Source organism: Felis catus, chromosome E2 (assembly GCF_018350175.1).
Source record: "Felis catus isolate Fca126 chromosome E2, F.catus_Fca126_mat1.0, whole genome shotgun sequence".
NCBI lineage: Eukaryota > Metazoa > Chordata > Mammalia > Carnivora > Felidae > Felis > Felis catus.
The window spans coordinates 16,877,868-16,890,610 of NC_058382.1; the positions used below are offsets into that span (position 1 = coordinate 16,877,868).

A 12,743-nucleotide genomic window follows, 5' to 3' on the forward strand; every position below is an offset into this window, starting at 1 on the left:
AGAGCCCAGCACAGGGTTTGAACTCATGGACCATGAGATCATGACCTGAGCCAAAGTCGGACGCTTAACCATCTGAGCCACCCAGGTGCCCAACTCATTTATAATCAGAGAATTAAATGTTGAAACCAATAACAGAAGAAAATATGGATGCCCATTTCAATGATCAGAGGGATTCAAAATTAGTGCAGTGTTGGAGAATAATATGTATGTATGGCTGACCGTGAACAATTTCACTTCTAGATATGCACCTTAGATTCCTACACCCATTAAAGAAATCAGAAAATACACAAAATGATATTCAATATAGCATTTTTATTACAACTGAAAATGGTTTATGTCCTAATCACTATTTAACAGACTATTTAATCATGTTTAATATATACATATCAAGGACCAAGCTATAATCTACAATCTACAGAAAAGCACTAACCCTCAATTCAAGCAGGAAGCTTTTCAGAATATGATGTGAGCTGCAAAGAAAAGTGTCCTTCCTTACCTCCTCCCGACACAATCACTCACCATAATGTCTGAAATGATGTCCTTGAAGACATTCATTGTGGTAATGGAAGCATCTACCAAAGTGGTTCACATTCTAAAGATGGTAAGAGATACTGGGAATGAGAATTCTACAATGAATTAAGTTTGAGATACCCTGTGTTAAGTAATCATCTCTTTATCTTTTGACAAACTGATAATGTGTATTTGGATTTCCCCAAAGGTAGATTTTTTAATGCCTTGCTGAATTTACACATTTTCCCGAGAAATCGTTTTTTTCCCCAAATACCAAGGACTACTATTCCCCAAAACAAGCTTATGGAGAATGTTGGATTAAGACCCTACACTCTGTTAAACATTGATCCCCTGGAGATATCAGATACTTGGGAAAGGCAACACATGGATTAGTCAAGACAGATTTTGTAATAAATTCTAAATATACCTTATTTAGAATTAAGATGGGTAGAATCTTCATAAACGAAGTTGGTCTAGATTTTGCTTTTTAGGAGCGATCTTCATCTAGGTTTGTATCAGGATTAACTGTGCGGAATTAATTGGTAGAATTTTGTGAAAGATTATCTATTCTTTAAAGCTTTTACCTATACAACTACCAGAGTTTTTTCTTAAACAGGGTGTTCATATACACACATTTGCTTGTTGGTCTATTTGAGTCAACTGTCATAACAGAATCCTACAGCAAAAAATAAGTAACCCTTTTGTATTTATGTACTAGAATACATATAGCACATATATACAGTATTACCTTATAATTAAAACAAATTTTTCTTGATAATCTGTAGCTATGCCACCTTTGTCAATATTCTAAATGTATTATCTTTCATTTTCTTTTTCTTAATTAGATCCTCCAGAACCTAGTCATTATTAACATTGGTTAAAATCTACTACTGTCCAATCCTTAATTTCTATTTTTAGTTGTGCTCTACTTCTCTTGTGTAGGTTTTATTTTTTTCTGTTTCTGGTTTCTTGACATAAATACTTACTCATTCCCTTAACACATTTATTTATCTGACAGGCGTAGATAAGGTGAAGATGATGAAGACTGGCCCCACAAACGAAATTTCCTTAATGCATTAAAGGGGATGAATTTCTCACCGAACAGAATTCTGGTGACATCTGACAAGTTTAGATACACACATCTCATCAACAATCATTTCTAAGTCTATAAATTTTGGTTTTGATTTTAGATATTTTATTATGGAAGCTTTCAAACACATTAAAGAAGTAGAAAATAGAAAATATTAGAACAATGACCCCCCCCAAAAAAAAACATACTACCCTTCAGTAATTAACATTTTACTACTCTACTTCCCAACTCTCTGTGCCAATTCTTTTTCTTTTGCTGGAGTCTTCTAATGCAAATGCAGTATCTTACCATTTCATAAATATAGAAGTATGTATCTCTAACACTTAGAACCTTTTATTTTTTAATAACCACAATAACATTATCTCTAACAAAATGAGTATTTCTAAATATCATCTAATACTCAGTGCGTGTCCACATTTTCCCCAGTGTCTCCAAAATGTCTTTTTACATTTTGTGTAAACTAGGTCCAAGTAATGCCCATGTACTGAATTTAGTTGATAGGTCTCTTAGGTCTCTTTTAATCAATTAACAGTTGCCCTTACCTTCTCTTTTTCATATCACTCATTAAGTTGAAGAAATCAGATCATTTATTTTGTAGAATTTTACAGTTCTGGGTCTGCTTGGCTGCTTCCTTCTGGTGCCATTTACTTTGTTCAGCTATTCCCCAAATTCTTGTTTTAAAGAATTTGATTTAAAGGTTTGCTTTCTTCAGTTCATTGTTTTGGCAGTAAGGCTTTGTAGGTGGTGGTGTGTACTTCCTATTGCATTTTATCAGGAGGTGGATATTGTCTGATAGTCCCACTTTTATAGAGGTTAAAATTGATCAAAGGGCTCAGAGGTGGTCAGCTTGATAAATCCATTGTAAAGTTCTCACTATAAAATATTTCACTCAATAGTGTTAATATCCACTGAAGATCATTTTCTGGACCCATTATTCTACTAGGGAACTAGAAAATAGTGATTTTTCTAATCCTATCATTCTGTTTATTTGTAATGACTATTTAAAAAAACAAACAAACCCTTTTAATTTGATGAGCTTTTGGTGGCCCTGAAACTTGGTCCACATGGAAAAAGCAAAAGAAGTGCTCATTTTTCTCCTTATCAATTTTCAGGATGAGTTGGTACCCAAGCATCTTCCATTGCGGACCAAACTGTGTAGCTGTAACCAAGTAAACTATCAAACTACTAGGGGGATCAGGTCAAAAGACCCAACTCCCACTGGTTGAAGATGGGGCAATTTGATCAAACAGAAAACTGACTACAAAGGAAATGTTTTTTCTTTTATACAAGAGTTTAACACACACACATGCACACACAATATTAAACTTCCAACTGGTGAGTTTCCTGCCATCTTTTTAATAATTTCAAATTCATCTTTAACAGTGGTCAAACAACAGGGATTGCAAAACATTTACTTTTTGGAATTATTATGGGAAACTAATTCCGTATTTTTTCTGATCCTTCAACAGTTGTAATCTTAACCTCACCTTCATGAAATTCATAAGGTTTCTTTTAAGCATGAAATTACTGATGCAGCTCAAATGCTCAAATGATGAAGAACTTCTCACTTTCCATACAACGTCCTAGATTTTATCTGGAATAAATTATCTTAAGTTTAATTAAGTGCTGAGCAGTGACATGAGGCATTTCTACATTTACTACTTCTATATTTTTTCATATGAATTCACTAATACTAATGATAACGACTATAGATAGTATTTACAGAAAACATGCTATGTGGCTGCTATTTTTCCAAGCATTAACTAATTAATCCTCAAGACAATCCTGTCACACAGTGTTGGCAGGCTGACTCTGAAATGGTTCCCACATTGTGGTATTCATACTCTTGTGTAATCCTCTACGATCTCTACCCTTGAGTGTGGGGTAGCCCAGTAACTCGGTTCTAATCAGTAGAGGACAGCAAAGGTGTCATTTTGGTGATTAGATCACATACGATTATAGCTTCTGTGATGCTAGCAGGCTCTACCACATTCTTGACTTGCACACTTAAATAGCAGCCATTTGAAGAAGCCCATGTAGCATGGAACTAAGGTCAGCCTTCAACCAACAGCCAACTAGAAACTGTGGACCTCAGTGCAATAGCTGACAACCACGTGAGGCTGAAAGTGGATCCCTTCCCCTGTTAGACCTTCAGATGAGACCCAACCCTGGCTGAAACCTTTAGTTTAGCTTTGTGAGACCCTAAAGGAGAAGCCCCAACTAGGTTATGTCCAGACACCTGACCTATAGAAATTGTGAGATAATAAGTATTATTTTAAGCTACTAGGTTTGTGGTAATTTATTATACAGCAATAAATAACTAATATACATAGGTACTATTATCACCATTTTACAAGTGAGCAAAATGAGGCACAGAAGTTTAAGTACCTTGTCCAATAACACACTGGTAATAAAGTGGTGAAATGGGATAATGACAGATAAGGCTAAAGTTTTTCCTACATTCATTGTATTATTCCCTCAAATGAATTTGCCAAAGATAAACATCTGAAAGGTGATGGAAGGCTTTTAAAGCAACATTTTTTTCCCAATAATATAAAATTTCTTACACTTAGTTGAAGCATGAAACAAATTTCTCAAAAATGAATTTACTGATATTGTTACATAATGTACAATTGAAGGCCTTCTTGTTTTAAACTCCATTATGAATTTTCTGATGTTGAGTAAGGTGTGAATGTTGTCTAAAGGCCTTCTTACATTCCTTACATTTGTAGGGTTTCTCCCCAGTATGAATTCTCTGGTGTTGAGTAAGGAATGAATAAAGTCTAAAAGCCTTACCACATTCCTTACATTCATAAGGTTTCTCACCCGTATGAATACTCTGATGCTGAGTAAGTTGTGAGAGCAGTCTAAAAGGTTTTCTACATTCCTTACATTCATAGGGTTTCTCACCGGTATGAATACTCTGATGTTGGGTAAGTTGTGAGAGCAATCTAAAGGCCTTCCCACACTCTTCACATTCATATGGTCTCTCACCAATATGAATGCTCTGATGTGAAATAAGTTGTGAGTAACTACTAAAGGTCTTCCAGCATTCCATACATTCATAGGGTTTCTCACGAGTGTGGATTCTCTGATGGCGAACAAGTTGCTGCCTTAGTCTAAAAGTCTTTCCACATTCCTTACATTCATAGGGTTTCTCACCAGTATGAATACTCTGATGGACAGTAAGTTGTTGGCATATTCTAAAAGCCTTTCCACATTCCTTACATTCATAAGGTTTCTCACCAAAATGAATTTTCTGATGTACTCTAAGGTCTGGACCACATACAAAGGCTTTCCCACATTCCTTACACTCATAGAGCTTCTCAGCAGTATGAAGTCTCTGATGTCGAGTAAGATGTGTACACTGCCTAAAGGTCTTCCCACATGCCTTACATTCATAGGGTTTCTCACCAGTGTGAATTCTCTGATGTCGAGCAAGTTGCTGATGCACTCTGAAGGCTTTTCCACACTCCTTACATTCATAGGGCTTTTCACCAGTGTGAAGCCTCTGATGTTGAGTAAGTTCTTGGAGCACTGTAAAGGCCTTCCCACATTCCTTACATTCATAGGGCTTCTCACCAGTATGAAGTTTGTGATGTCGGATAAGGTGTGCACGCTGTCTAAATGCCTGCCCGCATTCCTTACATTTATAAGGTTTCTCACCAGTATGAATTCTCAGGTGTTGACTAAGTGTTGAGCGGCGAATAAAGGTCTTCCTGCATTCCTTACATTCATACAACTTTTCTCCATTTTGAATTCTCTGATATTCAGCAAGAAAATTATGCTTTTTGTAAGTGGTCATTTTTTCAGAAGTAATTTTCACTTGCCCAAAATATCCCTCTTGTGGTTCCTTTCGCCCCTCAATCTTGCCTTTGCATTCCCAATCATTTCTAAAAAGGGAGTCCTGAAGACTGTAACTTTTAATTCTTTCCATTATCTCCCACTGGAATGAATATATTTCATAAATGTCCTTTTCTGGAGATAAAGTATTGGTCATGTATCTGGACTCCAAATCTGAAAGAAAACAAGAAGGCAAACATACACTGTTTTCTTGTGACAGAAGAAAGCAAGCTTCTATAGAGAAATAAAAGGCACCTAAAATAATGCCTATTACAAGTGAATGGATTAGATATCTCTAAAACAGGCATTTCTGCTACAATACCACATATGTGTACTGAAAAAACCCCTTATCTTCTGCAAAATTACACACCAAAAAAGAGCTTATGAAGAAAACAGGGCTGGAGAAGACCACTCAAACCTATGCAACTTTATTGGCAGAGCACTAACAAATATAATAATTGATATCTTAAGAGATAAAAGGCAGCTCAACATGGCTGAAGGCCACTTCATGGATACTAAAATGCCCCAAAATAAAGTGGAAATGCTGGATTTCAAGTGCTGAGACATTGCGGGGGGGGGGGGGGGGGGCGGGAAGCCCTGAGCCAATGAGGCTACCATTAAGGTGGGAATAAAGTAAAATGTAACCTGTCTTCAGCTAGAAGCCATGCAAGATTGATGGTATATATCTCTGGGGAGACAGCCCTTGGTGCAGACACTTACTAATATTCTTCATGTAGAGATGAAAGGGCATCCAACAATAAAGCATCAAGTTGAAGGCTTTTGCCTTTCCTGCTGAATGCTGTAAGTCTACTTCTATTCTGGCTTTATTCAAGTAGGAAAATTGCCTGTGAACCAACTAACTTTCATATTATACTGTTATTCCCTATTTCATATCACTATTAAGCTAATTTGTATTGTGCGTTATTAATTATACTATGGAACAGACCGTATTCTCCTACATTTAAAAAAAAAATGGTAAAGGAAACACAGAGAACAGAGGCCAGGATTGGAGGTAAGCCTGGTGATTAGGGACACAAGTTAAATCAGAGTAAGAATCACCTGAAGATTTCTTAAAACTATACATACAGAGGTATTTTTTTAATATATATATTTTTAACATTTATTTATTTTTGAGAGACAGAGACAGAGCCTGAGTAGGGGAGGGGCAGAAAGAGGGAGACACAGAATCTGAAGCAGGCTCCAGGCTCTGAGCTGGCAGCACAGAGCCTGACACGGGGCTCAAATTCACAAACTGTGAGATTATGACCTGAGCTGATGTCGGATGCCTAACTGATTGAGCCACCCAGGCACCCCTCACAGGTATTTTTAAAGGAATGAAACCTAATCTGCAGGATTGAGTCCTGGGCATGTTTTGCTTTGTACTTATTTATATTCTCCAGCACATGATTCAAATGCTCATCAATATTTGAGTCTCTCTACTTAAATGTTTTTAATGACTTCTCTTTAGAATCAAATATAAATACCTGAGCAGAGATAATAAGACTTCTGCTATCAAAACTCCTCTCTCATTTGGCTGTTCATGCCACAAGCCTCTTTTCAGCTCACAAAAGGTACTACCACTGTCCCCATTAAATAGGACCATTCACAGGTTGTTCCCAACTGCATGGCTGGCTTCCCTTCATCATCAGATCTCAATCAACAATCACTTCAGAAAAGCTATTCCTGCCGATCCTGTTTAAAACTATGCATTTTACACTCTATCCCAGCAAAGCGTTGCTCTTCTTTTTCCCAATTTTGGAATATTTATTAATTTTCTCATTTGTTATTCCATTAGTTTCTTACCCCTAAGCTTCCTTAGCGGCAGAAGTAATCTCTAAGTTCATTTACCATTAAATAACAAACCCCATTCAAGAAACAAAACAGATGAACATATGGGAAGGGAGAAAAAAAGAGGAGAGGGAAACAAACCGCGAGAGACTCTTAAGGACAGAGAACAAACTGAGGGGTGATGGAGGGAGCTGGGTGGGGGATGGACTAGATGGGTGATAGGTATTAAAGAGGGTACTTGTTATGATGAGAACTGGGTGTAGTATGCAAGTGATGAATCACACTGAATTCTACTTCCAAAACCAATATTGCACTGTATGTTAACTAAAATTTAAATAAAAAGTAAAAGATATATAAATAAATAACCCCAAATACACAGTAAATGTTACTTATTTAATTCCCATAACTACATAATCACTAACAGATATGTGTATCTGTTTCTAATCTTTTATTTATGTATTATCTTTTTGATGTTTATTTATTTTGGTAGAGGGAAAGGGTGAGCAAGGGAGGGGCAGAGAGAGAGGGAAACAGAGAATTCCAAGCAGGCTCTGCACTGACAGATGCAGGGCTCGAACCCACGAACTATAAGATGATGACCTGAGCAGAAATCAAGAGTCGGACACTTAACCTACTAAGCCACACAGGCGCCCCTCTAATCTTTTAAAATGTACCACAATAGGGGTGCCTGGCTGGCTCAGTTGGTGGAGCATGTGACTCTTGATCTCAGAGTTGTGAATTTGAGACCCATGTTGGGAATAGAGTTTACTTAAAAAAAAAAAAGTACAATGATTTACTTATCTCTGCTAGAGTTTACATTTGCTCAAATTTTTGTTTCTTCATACTTCTAGGTGCTCCTTCCCATTCCTACATACCCAAAGCAATTTTTGTACTTCCTAGAAAACTATCTCAAATATTAAAAAAAAGAATTTTTAATGTTTATTTATTTCTGAGACAGAGAGAGACAGAGCATGAGTGGGGGAGGGGCAGACAGAGAGGAAGACACAGAATCTGAAGCAGGCTCCAGGCTCTGAGTTGTCAGCACAGAGCACAATGCGGGGCTCAAACTCACAAACCGTGAGATAATGACCTGAGCTGAAATCAGGGTCAGGGCTCAACTGACTGAGCCACCCAGGCGTCCCTCAAATATTTTTTAATCACACTAACAGTGAAAGGCTTATGAATTCCTGAACAAAAAGGCATGGGCAGATATTGAGTATAGCAGAATGACGGTCAAATATGGAATGGTACCTGGGATCACCTGAGTGCAAAAGAGTAAAAAATAAAGGCTATGTTGGATAAAGGTCCAAAGATAGTGATCCAGATGGGGGACTTGCATGAGAAAATCTAAATGTTGAATGAAGTAAGCAAAGATATGGGGAGATGTGGGATAGGAGAGATAAGAAACTTTTTTTCTGTGACTACAGTACAAATCTATAAAACTGCTGGAATGGCTCAAACAAAAGTCTGATCACTGTGAACCAAAATAAGAAATAATACAATCATAAAACCAAAAGTCATCTTCACACTTCAAGTTAAAAAAACAAAACAAAACCCTTTACCAAGTAAATTGTAGACTATCTAGAAAATAATATTGAAAATACTAGATTACCAAGAATCTACAAAATATACTATAGATCTTAGAAGAATTCATCAATGCATTTAAATTCTTAGAATAAAGAAAAGAAATATTTGTATCCCAGTCAAAAGTTAGAAAAAGAACAAAAAAGTATATGAAGGAACTCAGAGGAGGAAATACAATAAAAGCAAAATTTCATTGATAACAGAAAAAAAAATGAAATTAACACAAATTAAAAACCTAGGTTGTTTGAAAAAAGTCAGTGAAACCTATTAACCATTTGCTAAAAAAAATAAAAATAATGAAGCCACTCAAACAAAGTAAAAAATAGCAACTAGGTATTCAGGAACAACTCACCATGGGCGTCTCTCATTTTTGCACATCGTGCAAGAAGTATTAACTGCCTTTGTTCTGGACTATCTTTTAAAGAATGTTTGTATAACCAACAACCTCGGAAGGTAGGGATAGTATTTCTCTCTGGATCAATAGGCAGGTTTGCTAACTGTTCAATATAATAAAGGTAGTGTCTCCCTCAGAGCAAAGGTCACTTGTGCTTATTGCCCATTATTAAAGATTTGGGTTCTCTACCTTCAGGGTTCTTCTCTTATTATGCAGCTCACTGCATGTTCAAGTATCCTTCTAGACCCATGCACATCACTCCCATGGGGTTTGTGGGCAAAAAAGGAATGATGCAAATATGTTGATGTTCATGCCATTTGTTGTGCTGTTTTATTGTTGAGCAATAAAATCCTCATCTTTGGTTTAGGACTCTTGTATCTTTTGCCAGCATCCATGACACTGCAGCAGGCTAACTTGTTAGCTTGCATGTAGGGTAAAATTGCAGATGCTTCACAGTTCTTGACACTAACAAATAATTAACAAAACAGAATATTTTGAAAATCATAAGGAACTACCATGCCAATAAAGGGTAATTTTCTTTTAAAATTTTTTTAAGTTTTTATTTATTTATTTGAGAGAGAGAGAGAGCATGAACAGGGGAGGAGCAGAGAGAGGGAGAGAAAGAATATCAAGCAGGCTCTGCCCAGCGCAGAGCTTGACACGGGGCTCAAACCCACAAACTGTGAGATCATGACCTGAGCCAAAATCAAGAGCTCAACACTCAACCAACTGAGTCACTCAGGTGCCCCTAAAGGATAATTTTCTAAGGAAATATAAAGCAATCAAAGACCTAAAAACTACTCTGAAGATTATAAAAACTTTAGAAAGCACAGAGCCCAATTATAAAATGGCCCAGAACATTACAAAAAAGAATAAATTCCAAGTTATTTTAAAGTGAGTTTAAAAATGAAACAAAAACCTAGTAAACTATATGTCATATCACTTACAAAAATGCATTCAAAAACACCTACAGCACATGAAAGAAAATACAGAACTAATTGTGGCTTATTTTAGGAATTCAAGGGCAGTTCAATACTAGGAAATCTAAAATAATTTATCATATTAATTATTCTAAGGATAAAAAATCATGTAATTGTTTCTACAGACACTGGAAAGGTATCTCACATAATTCAGCACTCATTCCTTATTTTTAAAGCACTCAAAATAACAGGAATGTATAGTTACTTCCTTAACATGAAAAAATATATTTCTTAACCAGAAATCTAGATTTAGCTTAGTGAGGAAACACTGGGGACATGAAGAGACTTTGAAACTATTCTTTTTTTTTTTGTTAAAGTAGGTTTCCATAATTTGGCTATTGTTGAATGGATAAAGAAATTGTGGTTTATATACACAATGGAATACTACGTGGCAATGAGAAAGAATGAAATATGGCCTTTTGTAGCAACGTGGATGGAACTGGAGAGTGTTAGGCTAAGTGAAATAAGTCATACGGAGAAAGACAGACACCATATGTTTTCACTCTTATGTGGATCCTGAGAAACTTAACAGAAGACCATGGGGGAGGGGAAGGAAAAAAAAAAAACGGTTAGAGAGGGAGGGAGCCAAAACGTAAGAGACTCTTAAAAACTGAGAACTGAGGGTTGATGGGGGGTGGGGGGTGGGGGTTGGTGATGGGTATTGAGGAGGGCACCTGTTGGGATGAGCCCTGGGTGTTGTATGGAAACCAATTTGACAAATTTCATATTTAAAATAAATAAATAGATAAACAGATAAATAAATAAATAAATACAATTAAAAATTAAAAATTAAAAAAAAAGTCATGTGCCTTAACTTTGGATAATCATCCTAACCATCCTGGCCTTCTTGCTTTTCCTCAAACACAAAACTTCCAACTCCCAACCCAAGGCTGTTACATTTGCTATTCTATCAGAACTTTTTTTTTTTTTAATGTTTGTTTATTTTTGAGAGAGGGTGAAAGAGAGACAGAGCGTAAGTGGTGGAGGGGCAAAGAGAGAGAGGAAGAGTCGGAATCCGAAGCAGGCTCTAGGCTCTGAGTTGTTAGCACAGAGCCTGACATGACGTGGGGCTCGAACTCACAACTGTGAGATCATGACCTGAACCAAAGTCAGACGCCGAACTGACTGAGCCACCCAGATGCCCCTAGATCTGCTTTTGCTTTAGATATTCCTATAACCTGAGTTCTTTTTCATGTCTCCACTCAACTATTGCCTCCTCAAAAAGCCTAACCAGCCTAAAATAAACCTGTCTACACCTGCTAATTTCTATTCCCTTACTCTTCTCACTTTTTTAAGCTTGAGAGAGAGCACATGCACACAGGCGGTGGAGGGGAGGGGAGAGAGAGAATCCTAAGCAGGCTCTGTGCTGTCAGTGCAGAGCCTGATGCACGACTCCATCTCTAGAGTGAGACACTTAACCAACTGAGTCTCCCAAGAGTCCCTCACTTTTCTTAATAATACTTGTCACCACCTAATATTATTTATTCATTTACTTGTTTACTTAATGTCCTACTCCTGTTAAAACATAAACTGACTGCTGGAACCTATCATTCTTGTTCACAATTGTTCCACTGGTGTCCAGCACAGTGCTAGATTGGGTACTCAATGAACGAATACATTTTTAGGCAACCAAAGACATTTAAACTAACCAAAACAGAACCTGGAAAGAAACTGGATCCTATATAGATAGATATTGCTATGGACTGAATTGTGTCCTTCCAAAGTTATACACTAAAGCCCTAACCAGCCAATGTGACTGTATTCGGCAATAGTGCTTTTAGAGGTAATTAAGGTTAAATGAAGTCATCAGGCTCCTAATCCAATAGGACTGGTGGCCTTGTTAAGAGATCTGTCTCTCTCTCTCTCTCTCTCTCTCTCTCTCTGGCATATGAGGTATGAGAAGGGATGATCTGCAAGCTGGGAAGACAGCCCTTACTGGAGCACCTAAATGCTAATCTCAGATTTCCAGCCTCCACAACTATAGGAAAGCAAGTTTCTGTTGTTTAAATCACCCCATCTATTGTATTTTGTTATGGCAGCTCAAGTTAATACAACAGATTCAGATATAAATGAATTATAATCACTGATCATAAAAAAGAGTAACCCTTCTCTTTGTTTAAATCTTTTACTCATCATCCCTAATGGGACATTTTTGTTCACTTCTTAGTTTAAAATAACTGTAGATTCTTAGGAGGCTACAAAGAAATAACAGCAAAGTCTCACGCAACCTTCACCCAGCCTCTCTCAATGTTAACATCTTACATAACTATAGAATAATAGTCAAACCAAGAATTAACACTGGTATAATCCATAGAGCTCATTTAGATTTCACCAATTATACACACCCTTGTGTGTATGTAGAGTTGACCCCTGAATAATGCAGGGTTAGGGATGCCAACTCCCCATGCAATTGAAAATCTGAGTCAACTTTTGACTCCCCAGAAAAAACTAATAGCCTAGTGTTGACCAGAAGCCTTACTGACACAGTAAACATTTAATTAACACATATTTTATATGTGATAGTATATACTGTATTCTTATGATAAAGTGAGCT

At 36.8% G+C, this 12,743-nt stretch overlaps 1 protein-coding gene across 1 annotated transcript in view; it reads right to left on the reverse strand.

The window, feature by feature from the left end:
• Positions 1 to 292: 292 nt before the first annotated feature.
• LOC111556204 overlaps positions 293 to 12,743 on the reverse strand; it is a 67,139-nt gene continuing 54,688 nt past the window's right edge. The window contains exon 11 of the mRNA XM_045047010.1: positions 293 to 5,617. Within this exon, the coding sequence (XP_044902945.1) occupies positions 4,251 to 5,617 (1,367 nt within the window). The 3' untranslated portion in view covers positions 293 to 4,250. The remainder of the gene's footprint in view (positions 5,618 to 12,743) is intronic.